The sequence below is a fragment of the Chelonia mydas genome, chromosome 3 (genome assembly GCF_015237465.2).
Source record: "Chelonia mydas isolate rCheMyd1 chromosome 3, rCheMyd1.pri.v2, whole genome shotgun sequence".
Taxonomy (NCBI): domain Eukaryota; kingdom Metazoa; phylum Chordata; order Testudines; family Cheloniidae; genus Chelonia; species Chelonia mydas.
In genome coordinates, this window is record NC_057851.1 from 117,390,409 (window position 1) to 117,411,872 (window position 21,464).

The 21,464-nt window shown below is 42.3% G+C and overlaps 1 protein-coding gene across 5 annotated transcripts in view; it reads left to right on the top strand.

Moving 5' to 3' along the window:
- Window positions 1-21,464, top strand: part of LOC102936907 (solute carrier family 22 member 2) — a 32,910-nt gene that overhangs the window by 9,301 nt on the left and 2,145 nt on the right. For 2 of the 5 annotated variants that reach the window (XR_006290048.1, XM_037895102.2), the window contains exons 3-11: window positions 1,473-1,627; window positions 4,244-4,412; window positions 6,536-6,650; window positions 7,293-7,399; window positions 12,739-12,953; window positions 13,428-13,536; window positions 15,419-15,531; window positions 16,725-16,824; window positions 18,786-18,850. Coding sequence is in view for 4 of the 5 variants with exons in the window: in XM_037895102.2 (XP_037751030.1) it covers window positions 1,473-1,627; window positions 4,244-4,412; window positions 6,536-6,650; window positions 7,293-7,399; window positions 12,739-12,953; window positions 13,428-13,536; window positions 15,419-15,531; window positions 16,725-16,824; window positions 18,786-18,849 (1,147 nt within the window). In the remaining variant the exon portion in view is untranslated. Of the gene's footprint in view, window positions 1-1,472; window positions 1,628-4,243; window positions 4,413-6,535; window positions 6,651-7,292; window positions 7,400-12,738; window positions 12,954-13,427; window positions 13,537-15,418; window positions 15,532-16,724; window positions 16,825-18,785; window positions 20,409-21,464 lie in introns of those variants that run through there. The other 3 variants (XM_043544292.1, XM_043544291.1, XM_043544293.1) reach the window with 2 other exon arrangements.

A 21,464-nucleotide genomic window follows, 5' to 3' on the forward strand; every position in this document is an offset into this window, starting at 1 on the left:
TTATAAACCATTAGAACCATTTTTCCAGTCACTGGAAAAGTTGTCCACGTTCCTAATAACGTATTCCCCTCCGCTCCCCCTCCAAATTGCTTTGCATTGCAAGCTCTACAGGCCTCATCGTGTAAGTTCTCTCTACGTGTGAAACTTCACTTCATGTCAATGGAAGATCTAACCATGGATGGTTTGCAGGATCGGGCCCTGTCAAGGCCTTCTCCACTCTGAACTCTAGGGTACAGATGTGGGGACCTGCATGAAAGACCCCTAAGCTTATTTTTACCAGCTTAGGTTAAAAACTTCCCCAGGGTACAAACTTTGCCTTGTCCTTGAACAGTATGCTGCCACCACCAAGCATTTTAAACAAAGACCAGGGAAAGAGACCACTTGGAGACATCTTCCTCCAAAATATCCCCCCAAGCCCTACACCCCCTTCCCCAGGAAAGGCTTGATAAAAATCCTCACCAATTGGTACAGGTGAACACAGACCCAAAGCCTTGGATCTTAAGAACAGTGAAAAATCAATCAGGCTCTTAAAAGAAGAATTTTAATTGAAGAAAAGGTAAAAGAATCACCTCTGTAAAATCAGGATGGTAAATACCTTACAGGGTAATCAGATTCAAAACATAGAGAATCCCTCAAGGCAAAACCTTAAGTTACAAAAAGGCACAAAAACAGGAATATACATTCCCTCCAGCACAGCTTATTTTACCAGCCATTAAACAAAAGAAAATCTAACACATTTTCTAGCTAGATTACTTACTAACTTAACAGGAGTTGGAAGGCTTGCATTTCTGATCTGTTCCTGGCAAAAGCATCACACAGACAGACCCTTTGTTTCCCCACCCCCCTCCAGAATTGAAAGTATCTTGTCCCCTCATTGGTCATTTTGGGTCAGGTGCCAGCGAGGTTACCTTTAGCTTCTTAACCCTTTACAGGTGAAAGGGTTTTACCTCTGGCCAGGAGGGATTTTATAGCACTGTATACAGAAAGGTGGTTTCCCTTCCCTTTATATTTATGACAGGCCCTTTGTATGTAAATTAGTTACTCCTAATCCTCACATTACATAGGTACTTCAAAAGAAACTGCAGAGTAATTATATTCATTCGCAGGTATCTTTCCTCCATACTTAACAACACAGACTGTAATTCCAAAAATAGACAGGAAGGGATACCTTTATTGTCTGTTCATATTAATGTGGGCCTGTTGCTCACCTATCATTTGGGATACTTGGTTTCATCCAAACTGCTCAAAAGCTTTTATGGAATTACAAAGCGATGGAAAAGTTAACCCAAATGGTAGGTGAGCACTAGGCCCCCATTAACACCAGAAAAATGTAGTTTTATAATATTAATGTGGGCCTATCCCTCCAATAGACAAATGTTTGGATTTTCTAAATGCTACATGAAGTTTTTAACAGTTTACTTCAGTGTGTGTCTGAATTTTGATCTCATAAATGTAATTCTTTTCCCATGCAGATTTGGCCGTAAACTTTGCCTTGTAGTGACAATCCTTGTAAGTGCCATCTCTGGAGTTCTTCTGGCCTTTGCCCCAAGCTACCTTTGGATGGTGATCTTTCGCTTCCTACAAGGACTGGTCAGCAAGGGCAGCTGGACAGCAGGCTACATCCTGAGTAAGACTGGTGCTTTCCCTGGGAGTAATATTGGTAACGGGACATGAAGGGAAAACTGGCAATTCATTGGACTAAATGCGAACTGGAAAGCAGAAAAGGGCCCTTTGCTGCTTTTTGAAAGTGAATATATATGACTTGCTCAGAGATTGTTTTTCCCCCTGCTTATCAGTGTACTTTAGAGAGATCAGTTTTTCTTCCCTCAGATTCCGATGTCTTTGGAAGATCAGAGTAGTGATGTCAAATGAGGCTGTTACCTGAGATGCAGTCCCACTTACCCCAGAGCTCAGCCTCCCATTCCCCCGTATGCAAAAGAGGGAAGGGTGCAGCAGCTTGGTGTGACATCACTATTTAGGCTCCTGTGCTCTTAAACAGATGGAAGGGAGGAGGTGATGAGGGAGGACTGTAAGGAAACAAACAGAGAAAACAAACAACTTTGAGGAATCTTTATACATAAGGGAGCAGTAAACGGCAAAGCCAGGCTTTACATCTTAAACAATAACTCAAATACAGTAGATACCTACCAAGAAAAAGGCAGAAGTTGTTTTGGTGCTCTTTGATATTACATGCTTATTTGAAGGATGAGGGTGGGAAGGCAATAAAGAGATCACATGCAGAGCCAGATTAACCCATCTCTGGGTCCTAGGCAAACGTACGCTTCCTGGGCCCCAACTTCTAATGTGAATCACAGCAAACAGTCGTAAGGTACGCTCACCATGGCCAGGCTGTGGATCTGCTGGACTGGCTGCTTGTTCTGCTGCTGCTTGTGGCAATAGTCACCAGGACGGGGGTGGATGGGTCAAACCTGAGCAGTGCTGCAATCCCATGCACCAGGTTGCAATGCCACCCACTCAAATGAGTGGGCAGGTCGACGCTAGAAGAGCTACATCAGTGCAGCTGCATCAGTGTAGCAGTAGTGCATCTGGGGAAGATGCTGTATTCCAACAGGAGAGCGTTCTTCTGGCAGCATAATTACTCCACCTCTGTGAGAGGCGGAAGCTATGTCAGTGGGAGAGCGTCTCCTGCCAACATAGCACCAGTGTAGACAGCGCTTAGGTCGATATAACTTGCGTTGCTCAGGGGGGTATCTTTTTCACACTCCTGAGTGACGTAAGTTAGATTGACTTTAGCGGTCGTCCGTCCTGTCCCGTCCCCCCCCCCCCCCCGTCCCCCCGCTCTCCTCCTGGTAATAGCTCACCTTTCCTGATCATTGTTGTTACAGTCTGTATGGTAACACCCATGGTTTCATGTTCTCTGTGTATATAAATCTCCCCACTGTATTTTCCAGTGCATGCATCCAATGAAGTGAGCTGTAGCTCACGAAAGCTTATGCTCAAATACATTTGTTAGTCTAAGGTGCCACAAGTCCTCCTTTTCCTTTTTGTGGATATAGACTAACACGGCTGCTACTCTGAAACCTTTAGTGGTAGTGTAGACATGCCCAGTGAAGTTTTTTTCAGTTTGTGCGAAAATCTGCATTGGTTAAAAAAACCCATCACCTCCTGCCCAATCTGGGCTCTGGGCATATGCCTCATTTGCCTATGTGTTAATCCAGCACTGCTCAAATAGTGAGAGTGTCACTCTGATTATGTCACTCTACACTGATCCAGCATTAGTTTTGTTTTGTTTTGTTTTTTGTTTTTATGGTCGGTTAAATATAGTTCACTGTTGCCAAAGGTGCCATTAGGGATCCCTTAGGTGTTGCAGAATTTAGTTTTTGTTCTTAAAATATAAGTGTTTCTCCTTTACAGTTGCAAAGAAAATCTTTCAAATGCTACATGGCTTAGCATTGCATGTCTTCCTGAATCTGTAAAGTGGACAGTTTTTAAACAATAGCTCTGAGTGGTGTGAACTGCCTCATTCACCTCAGTGGAGTGTTAACTCTGAAGGTGACAAAACTGAAATGCCAACATTTTAAACGATTATACTGCTAAACATTGTAGCAGAAACATCTAGCTAATGTAGCTATCCAGAAGTTTGAGATGCAGAAAACCTAATGTAACAACCAGTCCATTCTGTGCCCCCCCCACCCCCATACATATATCTATATACACACACACACACACACACACACGTGATTTGAGTATTACATCCACTAGTGGAACAGCTGCCCCCTCCACTTCACATCAGTCCTACAACAAAGGATAATTACCTCCTGGCACAATATGATCCTTCAGTTATACATTATTGGAACTTTATTTAGGATAGTGTTGTATTGTACAGTAAAATATCCCATATGTAAATTTTGGTGATAGTGTTTCACTTAAGCATGGAATGCCATAACCGAGAATAGGATTTAAGCACAGTACAATCTGGAATAAGAACATAAGTACTGACCTCAATGATCTAATAAAAATAAATTTTCATAAGCAAATTAAGCTTGGTCTGCTAGTACCAAAGGATTTGTGATAGATTTTATGCAAAAATCTAGAATTTTTAAGGAACATTCTTCAGGGAATTGGTGTTTGCCTCCAGAATCCCTGAAAAGAAACCTACACCTCCCAAAATGCTTGAAACCCCTTGTTTGTGGAGTAGGGTTTCTTGGCTTTTCCATCTCTAAAATGATCCATCAGTTTTCCTTCTGTTTTTGAGCAGTCACTTATATCATATACATTTCAGTCACAGAAGTTGTTGGCCCAAGCCATAGGAAGACTGTGGGAATTCTCTATCAAGTAGCCTTTACAGTTGGACTCCTCCTCCTCGATGGTGTTGCTTATGCTATTCCTCACTGGAGATGGCTGCAGCTTGCTGTTACTCTACCGTGCTTCCTCCTCTTGTTCTGTTACTGGTAAGGACTTTCATATACCTCAGCAGAAGATTTAAAATGCAATTTCCCTTCATCCAAGAGAGATGCAAAAGAGCTGTAGGAGAATGTCGTATACTGCTTGCATGCACATTACTCTGGTTAACTGCAGATCTGCATGCACATTACTCTGGTTAATAGCAGATCTACACCAATAAAGAATGGGAATAGGCTCCTTTAATGTTCAATCCTTGGTTTATCAGAGCATGCACATCTTATCTAATTATTCTTAGGAATCAAACTTCTGTTGCGTTATGCTGTTAATGGATTTTTTTTTTTAAATTGGATGTAAAATAATTTGGCACATAGAACTGAATTTTATATATGCATCAATTGAACATTTGTTTAAAGGGAAATTATTACATAATTTAGGGCCATAATTTGACTGACATCACCTTGAAATAGTGGCTAATTAGTGGTCATTGTCCAATGGTGAAGTATTTTTATTTAAAGTGGTTTGTTGCACATAATTTTTTTTAAAATGACACTATATTTTGTGGCACAACCAAAAGTAATATAGGTTCCTTTTTAGTAGATCATTTTGATTTATTGTTTAAAATAATTAACTTGTATCTTTTTGGTTTCACTCTTTTCTTTGTATGAGCACTTGGGTCATGAAGAGTTGTCTGCCCGGAGTGGGGATTAGGGGGATAGAGTTTTTTGTTTTCTTCCTTTGTCTATTTTTGTGAATTTTATTTGACGTGAGTAAATGGAGTGAGAGTTCCAGTGCTTTTAGCGGGGTGTGTGTGGAGGGTGGTGATGGTGTACAGCAACTCCTCACTTAACATCATCCCGGTTAACGTTGTTTCGTTGTTATGCTGCTGATCAATGGGAGAACATGCTTGTTTAAAGTTGCACAATGCTCCCTTATAACGTTGTTTGGCAGCCACCTGCTTTGTCCACTGCTTTCAGGGAGAGCAGCCCATTGGAGCCAGCTAGTGGGGGCTTGGAACCTGGGTGGGACAGCAGCCCCCCATCAGCTCCCCTAAGTTCCCTGTGCGGCAGCCGCCCAGCAGGCTATCAATTGCCGGGCAGTTCAGGTGTCCCTCCCCCCACTGCCGTGTGCTGCTCCTGCCCTCTGCCTTGGAGCTGCTCCTGGGAGCCTCTTGCTTGCTGTGGGGGAGGGGAAAGAGGGGCGATGATGTCAGGGTGTACCCCCCCCACTCCTGTACCTCATTTCCACAGAACTTGGGGGGGAACACCACAGCGCTCAGGAGGGAGGGAGTTTGCTGGCAGCAGCTGCTGTCTCAACTTGCTGATCTACTTAAAAAGGCAGTGTACTTAGAGTGGGGTCAGCGTATTTAAAGACGCAATGTGTGTCTCTCACACACGGTGTGTGTCTGTCTCTCTCTCTCGCACACACGCTGTGTGTCTGTCTCTCTCTCTCTGCCATTCTGTGTCTCTCTTCCCTCCACTCATGCTGCCTTGTAGAGTGTGAGGCTACATTAACAACAATGTGTTAACGCTTGAGGGTTCAGCCGAGTGCTAGTCCATCGTTTAGCAGTAAGGCATCCCCTGGGAAATATCCCACCCTCTGACTTCACCCTCAGCCAAGCTTCACAATTATCATTGCTGTGTCCAGTACTAAATTTTTCATTTAAAACTTGTACTGTGTGTGTGTGTGTGTGTGTATACACACATTAATGTAAATAGGGGAGGCTAGGTTCCAGGAAAATTTTTTTTTCCTGGAACCTAACCTTCCCTATTTGCATTAATTCTTATGGTGAAATTGGATTCACTTAACATCATTTCCCTTAAAGTAGCATTTTTCAGTAACATAACTACAACGTTAAGCAAGGAGTTACTGTAGCTGAAAAATTGCTCCTCATGAGGAGTACATTGACTGGGCAAGCGGTACACATGTTCTTATTGCAAGGTTTTCATATTATTTATTGTTTTATCATGAGTGTGTTCATCTCCAGTAAAATCAAGCTACTGCCAAGGCTGCTCCTCCAACTTCATCTTGCAGCATGGCAAACTGTTCTTTTCTTGAAAAGCAGGAAGTAGTGTCACTGTGTTCAACTGAAGTACTGTCTTCACAGCCTTGGCTCAGTGTGGATGCACCATTTTGTTTTCTGTATGGCAGCGTCTGCTTGCTTGTGTTACAGGTGTCTGCCTGAGTCTCCAAGGTGGCTGATATCTCAGAAGCAGAATGACAAGGCCATGAAGATTGTGAACTATATTGCCAAAAAGAATGGGAAAAAGCTGCCTGCCCATTTTCAGGTGGGCTTGAGGTTTTATGCTTGTAGGTGAATAACATAAAAGTTCTTTCTATAATGCTTTCCACCTGAGGAATTCTACATGCTGGTAAATATCAAAGTTAACCGCACAGTCCCAGCTGGATAACTATTATCCCCCATTGTACATAGGAGAAAGCTGGTGCAAGGAGAGATTCAGACACTTGCCCCAGGTCATGCAGGAGGTTTGAAACAAGGCCAGTAATAGACCCCAGGTGTCAGTGCTGTGCCAAGGTTCTTATTTATTCCAGAGCCGAAACATTTTGCATTGCAATGCTGCTGACTCATGACCCTGTTCAGCTAAGACTAAAGAAAAAGGAAATTATTTAGAATTACGCTTGAGATCCTGGAGAAATTACTTAGGAAACGCCAGATCAAAAAGATAAGGAATGACTAAAACTGTTGAAGTGAAGTTAAAGAATTCCCTCATTATCATTGTGATCCTTCTCCTCCATATTCCATGCAATAATTACAATGGAGTGGTGCATTTCTCAGGAAGCTCTTATGTATTGTATTAAGTAACATGTCTAATATATATTACAATATATCACCTCCCTTCCTGTTTAACATGATAAATTTCTGTCACCTGGTTTAGCCCTTAATTAACAATTCACTGGTTCTTCTGTAGAATATTAACCTTGAAGAGGAAGGTGGGGAAAAGCTGAGTCCTTCATTCATGGACCTTGTCAGGACACCTCAGATGCGGAAACACACATTCATTTTGATGTACAACTGGTAAAAAAAACAGAAAGATAAAAAAAAAAAATTAAAGTCATCTTAAGACTTTTTATTACAAAGCATTAAAGTTCCAGTTTTGTCTTACCCCCGTTTCCTGTACTCAGAACTCAGTTTTTTCATGCTCCAGACTTTCTTCCTCGTTGTACTGCTGGGGAGGTTTCTCGGTTACTCTCAGTCCTGTCAGGGGAGATCGTTGGAATAGTATGAGCTAGAGTTCTTAACTGTGGTTTTAGTTTCACTCCATTGCCATGATGACCTCATGTGTCTGGTCACCAATGGATGAATTATGGGGCCACATGAGGACTTCTCTACACATAGAGAAGTTAAACTTGTTCCCCACTCCATCAGTTTAAGAGCACGTTACATCTATGTAGACAAGTGCTTCAGTCAATTGTAAGGAGACAAAAACTGGTATCAGTTACCCCAAAATTTGATAGGGGTAAGAACTGGGGTAGCCTAAATTGGTGCAGGCTCAATCAGTTGAGTAACTGTTGGCTGCAAGGCACTGGCACAACGGGCTCAATATCGGGTCTGATAGTTGCACCCCCATCCTCAGTGTGACCCCCCCACAGTATCTGCCGTACCCAGAAATGTCTCCCTATCCCAGGCTTGACTTTAGCCAGGGAATAGGGAGATATTGGGGACAGTGTGATGGAGGGGGTTGCTGTGAAGTGGGAGGTAACTGAGGAATACCGTGCGGGAGGGGTCCCTCATCTGAGGACTGAGATTCACTGGCTGAAGGAGCCATTTCACTTGAATCAACGTAAAGCAGCCGTGGTGTGGACACATTCAATTGATGGTGGAACTATTGATGTAAAGCAATCTATTTGCAATACTGATTTCTCTAGTATAGACAAAGCCAAAGTGACTCCGTCGGCTTTGCCTGCCCTCAGGAATAGCTCATAGTCACCAATTAGCTTCTAGGAATCTCGGTAGATCTGCTGGTGCTGACCCCTAAGCATAGAAAAGAGCAAGCAGAAATTTGTACCAATAGCACTAACAGAGATCTGTGCTATTAATGAGGTTGGACAGGGCCTACGGGGAGTCGTTTTGGCCTTGTGTACAGTAAAGAAATCACTCTGTGATAGAGCCATTAGTTCTTATACCCAGTTTGTTCAACCAGTGATTGAGTGGGCAGGGTTTATATTAGCAAAAGCAACCAAAGGGGAGGAAGAAGTGTAAAACTGGGTAGAAGAGGCCATCTTTTTGTTTGCACCTTTTTTACTCTCTCCTTTTGTAGACTCTTCTGCCAAACTAACAGTGTGTAAGTTATAGCACCACATATCTAACCCCTAGAACTGGACCAGAGTGTTTGTCATTTGCTTAGATTGCAAGTTCCTCTGGGCAAGAACTGTGTGTATTCTGTGTCTAAGACAGCACCAACCTCAATGTTGCCACGTCACAAATAATAACCATATGCCACCACGGATGATTACAACAAATCCGTGTTGCCATGACAGAATTTCCTAGTCTTAGAGCTTGTTAATGTGGTGCGCTACTGTGCAGCAAGCCACTACTACGGCCCAACCGTGCAGTGTACCAGCTTTCCATGCAGTAACTTGTCACGTGGACGCAGCTACAGCGCAGTGAAAGACTTGCACTAAGCCACGCTCCCGGCCTTTCAGTGCACTGTAGTAGTTCCCCGTGGGATGTTACTGCATGGCAAGCTATTGTGCTGTAGAGTCACACCTTGGTCTCCATCCAGTAACTTGCCATGTGGACAAGCTCTTAGCGTCATCCTTATATGAAACAATTACAGGTAAATTTATTTCTTGAGGCAAAATGAGAATGTTAATACAAGCATTTGACTAGGGGAATTTGCCTACCTTCTGAACTCGCTCCCCAGTTGCATGGTCAATTTGCTCTTAACGAAGAGCTCTTTTTTCAACCATCTGAGCTGTTAAGAGGAGTTATTTAGAAAACGCATTGCTTGTCCAACTGCCCATCTGAGTCTCCATTATGTCTGATGGTGAGGATGCAGAGGGCAGAATGGGCACTTCACAAAGGACGATTCCTTCAGTGGTCATAAGCCCATAATTGTAACTCAGAGCTAGAAGTATGAGTAGGCTGAAAGCTTTTTTAGCCTGAGTCTATGATACTGTTGATATTTCCTACCCAATTTTATATTCAACGCTCAGTTCCTGAACTACCGTATTATTTTATGGGCTGTAAACTCTACCTCTAGTTTCTGCTTTCCAGCATTAATCTCTACTGTTCTTCTCTCAGGCTTTCATCTACACTGTTGAGTAAATTAGAGCTGAAGTTGGTTTTGTTGACCTAATTGTGGTTCAGAAGGTTTGTTTATGTGCACTCCAAGAGGAAACGGGTCTCTGTTCTTTGACAGGTTTCAGAGTAGCAGCCGTGTTAGTCTGTATTCACAAAAAGAAAAGGAGTACTAGTGGCACCGTAGAGACTAACCAATTTGAGCATAAGCTTTCGTGAGCTACAGCTCACTTCATCAGATGTATAAAAGTGGAAAATGCAGTGAGGATGTTTTTATACGTACAGACCATGAAAAAATGGGTGTTTATCACTTCAAAAGGTTTTCTCTCCCCACTCCACTCTCCTGCTGGTAATAGCTTATCTAAGTGATCACTGTCCTTACAATGTGTATGATAATCAAGGTGGGCCATTTCCAGCACAAATCCAGGGTTTAACAAGAATGTCTGAGGAATCGGGGGGGGGGGTAGGAAAAAACAAGGGGAAATAGGTTACCTTGCATAATGACTTAGCCATTCCCAGTCTCTATTCAAGCCTAAGTTAATTGTATCTAATTTGCAAATGAATTCCAATTCAGCAGTTTCTCTCTGGACTCTGGTTTTGAAGTTTTTCTGTTGTAATATCGCAACTTTCATGTCTATAATCGCGTGACCAGAGAGATTGAAGTGTTCTCCGACTGGTTTATGAATGTTATAATTCTTGACATCTGAGTTGTGTCCATTTATTCTTTTACGTAGAGACTGTCCAGTTTGACCAATGTACATGGCAGAGGGGCATTGCTGGCACATGATGGCATATATCACATTGGTAGATGTACAGGTGAACGAGCCTCTGATAGTGGGGCTGATGTGATTAGGCCCTATGATGGTGTCCCCTGAATAAATATGTGGACACAGTTGGCAACGGGCTTTGTTGCAAGGATAGGTTTCTGGGTTAGTGGTTCTGTTGTGTGGTATGTAGTTGCTGGTGAGTATTTGCTTCAGGTTGGGGGGCTGTCTGTAAGCAAGGACTGGCCTGTCTCCCAAGATCTGTGAGAGTGATGGGTCATCCTTCAGGATAGGTTGTAGATCCTTGATAATGCGTTGGAGAGGTTTTAGTTGGGGGCTGAAGGTGATGGCTAGTGGCGTTCTGTTATTTTCTTTGTTGGGCCTGTCCTGTAGTCGGTGACTTCTGGGTACTCTTCTGGCTCTATCAATCTGTTTCTTCACTTCCGCAGGTGGGTATTGTAGTTGTAAGACTGCTTGATAGAGATCTTGTAGGTGTTTGTCTCTGTCTGAGGGGTTGGAACAAATGCGGTTGTATTGTAGAGCTTGGCTGTAGACAGTGGACCGTGTGGTGTGGTCTGGGTGAAAGCTGGAGACATGTAGGTAGGAATAGCGGTCGGTCAGGTTTCCGGTATAGGGTGGTGTTTATGTGACCATCTCTTATTAGCACCGTAGTGTCCAGGTAGTGGATCTCTTGTGTGGACTGAACAAGGCTGAGGTTGATGGTGGGATGGAAATTGTTGAAATCATGGTGGAATTCCTCAAGGGCTTCTCTTCCATGGGTCCAGATGATGAAGATGTCATCAATATAGCGCAAGTAGAGTAGGGGCGTTAGGGGACGAGAGCCGAGGAAGCGTTGTTCTAAGTCAGCCATAAAAATGTTGGCATACTGTGGGGCATTGCGGGTACCCATAGCAATGCCGCTGATTTGAAGGTATATATTGTCCCCAAATGTGAAATAGTTATGGATGAGGACAAAGTCACAAAGTTCAGCCACCAGGTTTGCTATGACATTATCGGGGATACTATTCCTGATGGCTTGTAGTCCATCTTTGTGTGGAATGTTGGTGTAGAGGGCTTCTACATCCATAGTGGCCAGGATGGTATTTTCAGGAAGATCACCGATGGATTGTAGTTTCCTTAGGAAGTCACTGGTGTCTCGAAGATAGCTGGGAGTGCTGGTAGCGTAGGGCCTGAGGAGGGAGTCTACATAGCCAGACAATCCTGCTGTCAGGGTGCCAATGTCTGAGATGATGGGGCGCCCAGGATTTCCAGGTTTATGGATCTTGGGTAGTAGATAGAATATCCCAGGTCGGGATTCCAGGGGTGTGTCTGTGCGGATTTGATCTTGTGCTTTTTCAGGGAGTTTCTTGAACAAATTCTGTAGTTTCTTTTAGTAACCCTCAGTGGGATCAGAGGGTAATGGCTTGTAGAAAGTGGTGTTGGAGAGCTGCTGAGCAGCCTCTTGTTCATATTTCGACCTATTCATGATGATAACAGCACCTCCTTTGTCAGCCTTTTTGATTATGATGTCAGAGTTGTTTCTGAGGCTGTGGATGGCATTGTGTTCTGCACGGCTGAGGTTTTGGGGCAAGTGATGCTGCTTTTCCACAATTTCAGTCCGTGCACGTCGGCGGAAGCACTCTATGTAGAAGTCCAGTCTGCTGTCTCAACCTTCAGGAGGAGTCCACCTAGAATCCTTCTTTTTGTAGTGTTGGTAGGAAGGTCTCTGTGGATTAGTATGTTGTTCAAAGGAGTGCTGGAAATATTCCTTGAGTCGGAGACGTCGAAGATAGGATTCTAGGTCACCACAGAACTGTATCATGTTTGTGGGGGTGGAGGGGCAGAAGGAGAGGCCCCGAGATAGGACAGCTATAAGAGTATAGTTGGGTAGATTAACAATATTGCTGGGTGGGTTAAGAGACTGAATAGAGACTGGGAATGGCTAAGTCATTATGCAAGGTAACCTATTTCCCCTTGTTTTTTCCTACCCCCCTCCCCCATTCCTCAGACATTCTTGTTAAACCCTGGATTTGTGCTGGAAATGGCCCACCTTGATTATCATACACATTGTAAGGAGAGTGATCACTTTAGATAAGCTATTACCAGCAGGAGAGTGGAGTGGGGAGAGAAAACCTTTTGGAGTGATAAACACCCATTTTTTCATGGTCTGTATGTATAAAAACATCCTCACTGCATTTTCCACTTTTATACATCTGATGAAGTGAGCTGCAGCTCACGAAAGCTTATGCTCAAATAAATTGGTTAGTCTCTAAGGTGCCACTAGTACTCCTTTTCTTTCTGTTCTTTGACTAAATCTTTTAAGAAGCTTGGGCTCTGTTCTCTGCCTAGGTTGACCAGTGCTCTTCTGTACCAGGGGCTCATCATGCACATGGCAATGGCTGGTGGGGACATGTATCTGGATTTCTTCTATTCTGCCCTTGTTGAATTTCCAGCTGCCTTCATTATCATTCTCACAATCAATCGCATTGGTCGTCGCTATCCTTGGGCTGTGGCAACTTTGGTGGCAGGCGCTGCCTGTCTCATTATGGCTTTAATCCCCGAAGGTGAGTTGTCAGAGGTTTCAGTAGTTTACCTTCTCAGTGTTACCTCTTTGGGACCTCATTAATCTGTCTCACTATAGTCTAGGTTTGAAAGTTTACAAAAGCATGTCTGGGATTGTAGCTGTGTTCCTGACAGGTGCTGGAGCCCCCCACACCCCAGAAGTGAGATGGAGTAAATGAAAGTCTACATTTTTGCAGACATCAGAATTAATAGGAAATATCTTGGGGAAATAGGGTACCGTACATAACTTTGCAAATCACATTTAACAATAACTCACGTGGTGCTGATTGTTTTAATATGCTGCTTTATACAATTAATAGCAGTTCTTTCGAACTAATAAAATTAAAGTAATACAGGATTATTGGATTCTACTAAAAATAACATTGTTTCATTAGATAACCCCATCCCACCCAATCACCTTTGGCCCAAAAAGCCTCCAGAAAACATTGTAAGTGAAATAACTGTTTCCTTTGCAGATATTCACTGGCTAAAAGTGACTGTAGGTTGCATTGGGAGAATGGGAATTACAGTGTCTTTTGCAATGGTTTGCTTTGTAAACACTGAACTGTACCCAACGTTTTTGAGGTGAGTGCATTGTCTGGGGACGGCATGATGTGAAAGGCAGCTGTTGAAACTGACAGATATGTTGTATTTTATATTGACTTAACAATTAGTACACAAATGCTCCAGAATTATAGATGTATTGATGTCTAAAGAACATTATGCAAATGGATCACGTAGAAAGTTGAATAAAGGGCAAGTTAATGCAGGAACAGAACATGCAACTTCTCCCTATACATTGTGCTGCAAATGGAACATGCAGAGCTGGATTAAAGCAAGATTCTTGTCCTTCAAATCCAGAGGTCAAAAGGGGCTAGAGACAATAATGAATGGGTGAGAAATGGAGAGTCTGTCAGGGGTCTGGGAGAGCAGGAAGATGGAAGTAGAATAAAAGTTTATTTGAGAAGGGGGAGCAGAATTAAGGAGGACTGGGAAGAATCTGGGCTGGTTGAAATTTTGGAAGCCCCAATGTGTTGGTGAATTGGGGCACCTTTTGGTCTTAAAGGGAAGTGATGAATTTTCCATCCCTTGAAGTCTTCAATTCTATTCTAAGTCAAGACTGGATGCGTTTCTGGAGATATTCTTTAGCCAAACACAAGTTACTTGGCTCAGTACAGGGGTAACTGGATGAAATTTAAGAGCCAATGATATACAGAATAGATGATCTAATGATCCCATCTGGCCTTAAACTCTATGAAACTTAATCTACCATGAAAGCTGGCTTTGGATAGCAGTTTTATAAGAGGATTTTAGGTACATGCATTCATCACCTTTTTAAAACAAAAACAACCCCCCCCCCAAAAACCTGAAAGAATCTAAATTTAGCCCATATTATGTAGAAACTGCTAGATTCCCATACGCTCATTTGAAACCTGTATAAAGATCATTCTGCCTATAAGCTCTAGTTAGGAAGCTACTGAAGGCTTTCTTTGGTTTGTTTTTTATGGACATGTACATTAGGCAGACCTTTGAACATCTCCCTACATTGACAGTCATTTAAAATAATGTAGCTAATATTTTCAAAGTTCTGTTCTATCTGGTGGCAGGTTCTAATCGGACACTCTAGCCTGATTCTCTACTACCTTGAAGTTTATTATTAATCATGTTTATTACAGTAGTGTTTAAGGGCCAGTGAAGAGTAGGGCCCCAGTGTGCTAGGCACTGTACAAACAGAGTAGTAGATGGTCCCTGCCCTGAAAAGTTTACCATCTAAACAGAGAGGATAGAAATGGTGGGTGGGAGGGGTAACTTCATGATATTTTTATTTGGGGGGGGGGGATCAGCTAAATGGGAAGGGAAGTGGGGAAGGGAGGGCAGAACAGATTGGAAGAGAGTAAAGAGGGGCAGGTGTGGGGTGAAACTGAGACAGACAGTGAGGGATGAGGAGGGTTGGTGTAGCCAGCCAATCAGCACAAGGCAGAGAGAGCCCACACGAAACTGTAGAAAGTTCTCTGAATCTCAGGGAATCACTTACTCACACTTATGCAAAAGAGGTGTAAACCTTCCCATGGCTATTTGGTAGGGTTATAGTCTTATGCTACACAAGTGTGAATGACTTCATGAGGAGCAAGGCAGGAGAGAATCAGGACTTACGATTCTATTTTGGTATTTTATTATGGTTAGGCTGCTGAGACCATGGCCTATCATACTGACCAATAGTCTCATTGTTTCCTTGTACTTCCCATCTGTTGTCTCCTGCTTAGATTGTAAGCTCTTTGGGACAGGGACGTTTGTTCTGTTTGCACAGTGTCTAGTGTAATGGAGTCCAGGTTCATGCCTGGGCTTTGAGTCACTGCAGTAATGCAAATAGTTAATCATCACAATTTTATGGCAGAAAGTATTCTGTTCCAGCTACAGAACTTTTTCAGACCAATATAATGCAATGACTGTTTTGCTGTTCCATCAGGAACCTTGGTGTAATGGTCTGCTCTTCCTTGTGTGATGTTGGTGGGATACTAGCCCCATTCATTGTCTACAGGCTGGCAGAGATCTGGCACGAGCTGCCACTTATAGTTTTTGGTAAGTATTTTCTTACCTTCTTGTGGAGTGTTCCTCAGGTATATTAACCATGCCTCAGTTATCATGACCAACAAATCTGAGAAACTGATTCCAAATCTAGGAGAGAATATTTTTCCCTTCACAAAACCTTCAAATCATAATAAACTAATAGTTCACTTCTGAGTTGTGTATGTAGTCAGAGTCCGCTTCCATATATATTTATGGTTTCTTATGTGCTTTTTTTTTAAAAAAAGCTGCAAACTAACAAATGTTGCTTTGACAAGTCGAAGAGGATTGTGAAATTTACCAAAATTCAGATCACATGTCAATTTGTTGACCGTATTCATTCGAGTAATTTTCTCACTTCTGTGGTTTGGTCTCTGTGTTGAGACAAGATGTTGTCATTTCAAATGGTGCCTGTTGGGTATATTTTATGGATTATTAAGGATGTTGCATACTTCAGTCTTGTCAATATTCTCTTTTTTGATTGGACAACCATGTAATCATCTTTTAAAAAAGGCTATAGACTAGTAAGCAGCCTTCTTCAAAACAGGCTGAAATTTCCTGGAGATTAGTCAATCTAAACTTCAGGCCAGGTACGGCAAAATCTCAAAGTCTTTGGACTAGTGCATTATCGCTAGAAGTCTGTCTTTGAAGGCAATACATTATTTTAAATAAAGAGCATATTTATATTATTTACAAGGTACTTCATAAGCCCCATTCTAAAATGTATGTATTATTAAAGTTGGTAACCAGCAATTTAGTGAGTGAGAGATTAACTGTAATTTTTAAAATCTTGTTCTCATGGTGACAGAGAAATCCAGTACATTTCATGTCGTACAAATATACCGACTATCATTCCTCAAACATGCCTTTCCAACTTGAAATATACCATTACAGTACGTAGCTTACAATTAAACTTTACTGTCTATAATTATCTCAGTAATGCCGCAATGAGACCCCTGAAAAGCTGTGAACCTCCCTTGTGATTAAAAAAAAATTCTATATACTCATATATATACACATGCACGCACACTCGCTATAGAGCAAAATTTGGCCCTTTATTTTTGTATGTTAAAAAACAAAATCTCTTCTACCAACTTTGTTGTTTTAATTAAATTCAGCAATTATTATTGCAGCCAGATGGCATCAAATGTATCCTATGATGTGAGTTGGGTTCTAACTTGGTCTTCTTGTGTGTGTTTAATTTGAAGCTGTGGTTGGTTTAATTGCTGGTGGATTGGTGGTGTTGCTGCCTGAAACCAAAGGGAAAATATTACCTGAGACTATTGAAGATGTAGAAAACTTGCATAGGTGAGTCAGGTGGCACATTCAGATTGTTTGAGCTGTTCATGTTTTGAAAAAGAAAAGACTAACAGAAAAAGCTACAATGTAAATGTACATCCAGTGGTTGTCATTGAAATCATCATGGTATCGTGGCATAGTTACTGCAGTATACTTCTGAGTTCTAGGGATACGAATGCTATGTAGACAATGGCAAAGCTCATTTTGCATTCAGAAGGTAACTGTAGTGTGTAATGGTGACCACTGGATCCCTGGTGTTTAATGGCCTTATGAAAAATGTTCAATTTTGACATCTCCAGCAGGTGCATAGATCCTGTCCCTCCTCCCAACACACCACAAAATCCCATGAAATTATTATTTTGCACTTTTATTCCAATGGTGATTTTTCTTAGGACTGAGAAGAAAAACAGGTAGATGGACATTGTGTTCTCCAAAAGAAAACTCCATGCTGCTTCTGATAATTTTTTATTAAATATAAGAATTTATATAATAGTTCTACCCATATTTGATGTTTATAAATACTGTAAATATTAAAATAGTGTGATCTATCTACATATGACTGATGGCAAGATTGTGACCTGGAATTTGCATTATGTACCCTCTCACTGCCTTGCAGTGGCTACCCTGATCGTGGGTAGCAGAACAGGAAGGAAAGCAGCCTCCATGGGGATGTTGCATCCCAACCTGGTGCAAGTGGACAGGATGGAGTAGGGAGTGGGAGCCATGACTCTAGCCCTTGAATTTGCTGACTAGCGTAGTTATGCTGACATGCTAGGGGAAGGATGTTGTGTCAGGTATGGGTCTGGCACAGGGTATAGTAGGGGGAAATGGGTAGGCAGATTGTGACTCTGATAGTTTTACTCAAAACCTTTTCTGCCCAGAGCTATTTTTGGGCTGGCTGGCTACCTTCTCTGCCTTCAGAGCACAGCTTGTTAATTTAGGAACCTTCCGGCTTCAGTTTGTTGCACTGGGAAAACTACTTGCCCGGAAACTGAGAAGAACAAACGTAGGCCATTAGTTGGACTTTGGATAGCAACATCAGCCTCTCAGACTCATTGTATGACTGACTGACCAAACGCTGTTTGGGCGGGTGCGGGGAGGTTTTTGGTTTCCCCCCCTATAGAATAAAAAAAGATGAGTCCTTGTTATCAGCCACTGAGTGCAGTGATGTGAGGCAGCAATGTTTGTTGAGAGGGAAAGCAAACATCAGGTCTTTGGGAATAGACAGCTCATTTTCACAACATCAGAAGTCAGTGACCAGAAGTGCATATGAGGTTAGACGACCTTTAAATCCATGATGACATCTTAAGAATCCAATTAAATTGATTATATATGACACCTATATGAAGTAACAAATAGTATGTGGTAAAACTAATATCTGCAGTTTAGCCTATAAGCTATTCAATGCGCTATGTTATTGCTGAATATGTCTCTTCAGATAGGCAAAGTACCTTACCAAATTACCTAAGCACATGCCTAATGTTAAGTACATGAGTAGTCACATTGCAATGGATGGGGCTACACACAGGCTAAAAGTTAAGCTTATGCTTGTGTACCTTTAGACAAAGCATTAAGTCGACAGTTGGTAGTATGTGCTTGATCATATAATAACAAGAACAAAAAAATTGCAGGATACTCATCCTAAGTGAATTACAAACTGATGTTGAAGTTGAATTAGCATATTGGCTGTTGGGTAAAATTTTCAAGTGTCTAAGCGATTTAGGAGCATAAGACCCATTTTTTCAAAAGTGACGTAGGCACTTAAGAGCCTAATTCCAATTAGTGTTACTCCAAAGTGCCTAAATCACTTTTGAAAATGGGATGAAGACATTCTGAAAATGTTACCATTTTATTTAGCTGATCACTAGTGTTCTGTGTTCCTGGTTATTCTTTGTTTCTGGATATTGCATGCTCTTTTCTCACTTCATCATTGTTCTGATTCCCTTTTTGTTTTTGCTTCATCTTTGTAGGCAAGAAAATCCTCGGGAGAAAATTATCTACCTCCACGTGCAAACACAGGAAGTTGCACACTAGGGTGACTAGACAGCAAATGTGAAAAATCGGCACGGGGGTGGGGGGTAATAGGAGCCTATATAAGAAAAAGACCCAAAAACCGGGACTGTCCCTATAAAATCGGGACATCTGGTCACCCTATTGCACACTCCAAATGTGATCTGTCTTTGGCACAATAATACAAAAAGAGTTTGTAAATAACACACACTGTAGAACCTTGCTTCCTTTTATGCACCTCTAATCCCTGGTTCCACATGCTTAAGATTTTCTTCTGCTTCATTGTCCAAAAGGCACAGCAAGCTACCAAGTACCTTCTTCCCTCTTACCATATTATGGTGTATTTACATTTTAGGACAGTAGTTTTGAAACTTGGTTGCTAATCACATAGACTACACACATATCTATTCAGATACTTGCACTGCCATCATCCCTGTAGTATCTGAGTACTTATTAATACAGAGATTACTTTAGGGTATCTCTATACTGCAATGAAACCCCAGGGTTAGTAGAACTTGAATCAGCTGACCCATGTTAGAGAACTCTGGGCTTGAATGTCAACACTGGTTGATTATTAATCCTACATTAAGATTTTTCTGGGGTTGAACCTGGGCTCTGGCATGAACACTGCAGCATGCTGACCCAAGTCAAACCACCATATCCCAAAGTCCCTAGTGCCCTCCTGAAATGTGGCCACTCTCGTCCTTTGCCTATGATGCACTGTGGGCAAACTTTACTGCCTACTCTGCATGCTACAGAAAGTTTAAACGGCTCATCAACGCAGCCAGCCCAGCAGTCATTTTGATCTTTGTGCTCCCAGCTACTGGAGTCAGCAAGATGGAGGAGGTGGCTTTTGACAAGCTTCTCCTTTTGCCTTCGTTCCTGTGTCAAGAAACGGGCAGAGATTCCCTGAGGTGCTGGTGGATATTTCAGTGGTGTTTTCTGACGCACCAAAGGTACCTGATGGATTTCATGATGGAGCAGGAGCAGGCAGAGGAAGAAGAGTACCCTGGCTTGGCAGACCTGCAGTGGCAAATGCTCCTCAGTACAATCAGCATAGCTGTTGACGCCCCCTACATATACTAGTGCTTTTGAGACAGGGCCACAAATACAGCCTAGTGGGATCACATCTTTATGGGGACCTGGAATGACCAGCAGTGGGTCTGGCTTACTCCTACCCTCCAGTGTAGATGATGGCACCCTTGTTGGTCCAGGAGCAGGTTGCTATAATCATCTGGAAGTTGGCTACCCCAGACTGCTTCAGTCTGTTGCCAACCAGTCTGGTGTTGGCCTTGGATAGTGGTTAGTCAATGGCCTCAGTGCAGTTAGAAACCTCCATTCTCTCAAAGCCAGCAGTTACCTCAGGATTATCTTTAGTACCTGCCACCTTGGAGCAAACCTGATTGGTGGTGGTGGTTTCTGAGAGACCTGAAGAAGAGCTCTGTGTAAGCTTGAAAGCTTGTCTCTCTCACCAACAAAGATATTACCTCACCCACCTTGTCTCTCCATGTCAAGGTATCACAGCCAATCCACTGGCTAAAGTCAGCAGGAAGACATCTAGTAATTACTGGTGTCTTCAAGTTATCAGCAGTTCATGGAAATGAAGAGAAACTTTTCATAGTCCCCTATCTAGTCAAAACCACAACATAAAGACAGTGTCTGAGAGGGAGATAAAAGTTCTCATGGTTCCTGGCATAAATAGCCTCTAATAAATGGGAGTTAGGAAGAAACTGCTTCTGTAGGCCAGTTATTCCATAATTGTTGCTGCAAGGTTTCTCCCACTTCCCTCTGCAACATCTGGTGCCAGCCAATGTTAAAGAGAGGATATTGGACTAGATGGATCACCGCCTGATCCAATCTGGCAATTCCTGTCTATAGAAGTAGTTTAATAATTGGAGTGACTATTTCATATATTGCATGCCCCTTAGTTTATATACAAGGTGTCAGATGTTTTTCAGTCAGGAAAAGGAATTTTGATGACCCTTTTTGGATGAGAGATTACATTTGTAGAGAGGGAGTTTAACAGTGTTCAATAACTGCTCTTCTAATTGCACTTGATCAGACTGTTTTGCTAAACATAAGAGTTTAATAATCCATTTAAAGCCTCTTGCCTCCAACATGTTTATAATCTTTTGAAAGGAGTGTGTTCAAAGGGCTGGGAGATAGGCCTGGAATGTGAGAAGGAATGGGGGTAATCAAAAGCCCTAAACTGCAGAAGAAAGTAATGTGGAGTAGGATAATATTGGAGAGACCCACAGTGAATGTGGGTAGAGCTGGGTGGAGGAAAGTGGAGATGGCAGAAGGTCAGAGGCATGGAGATGGGTAAAGAAGAGAGCAGAATAAATGTGTGCTGCTTCATTCACTGCTTCCAACCTCCAGTTATAAGCCCCCTTTTATTTTTTGTTCAGCTAGACTAACTGAAAACTAGATGCACCTAGGAAGCATTTGAATCTGAACTGGTAAATCTCTTCATGCTGCATATTGAGTTGAAGCAGCCCTTCAGCTAGGCTAAAGGAAGGCAATGGCTAAAATCCAGGTATTCCCTCCCCCCACCCCCATATCAGAATCCTGGACTTTTATCATAGCCAATCCCAGGATTTGGGGAAACTGGGTGCAGGAGCAAGAAGGAGGACGTTTGA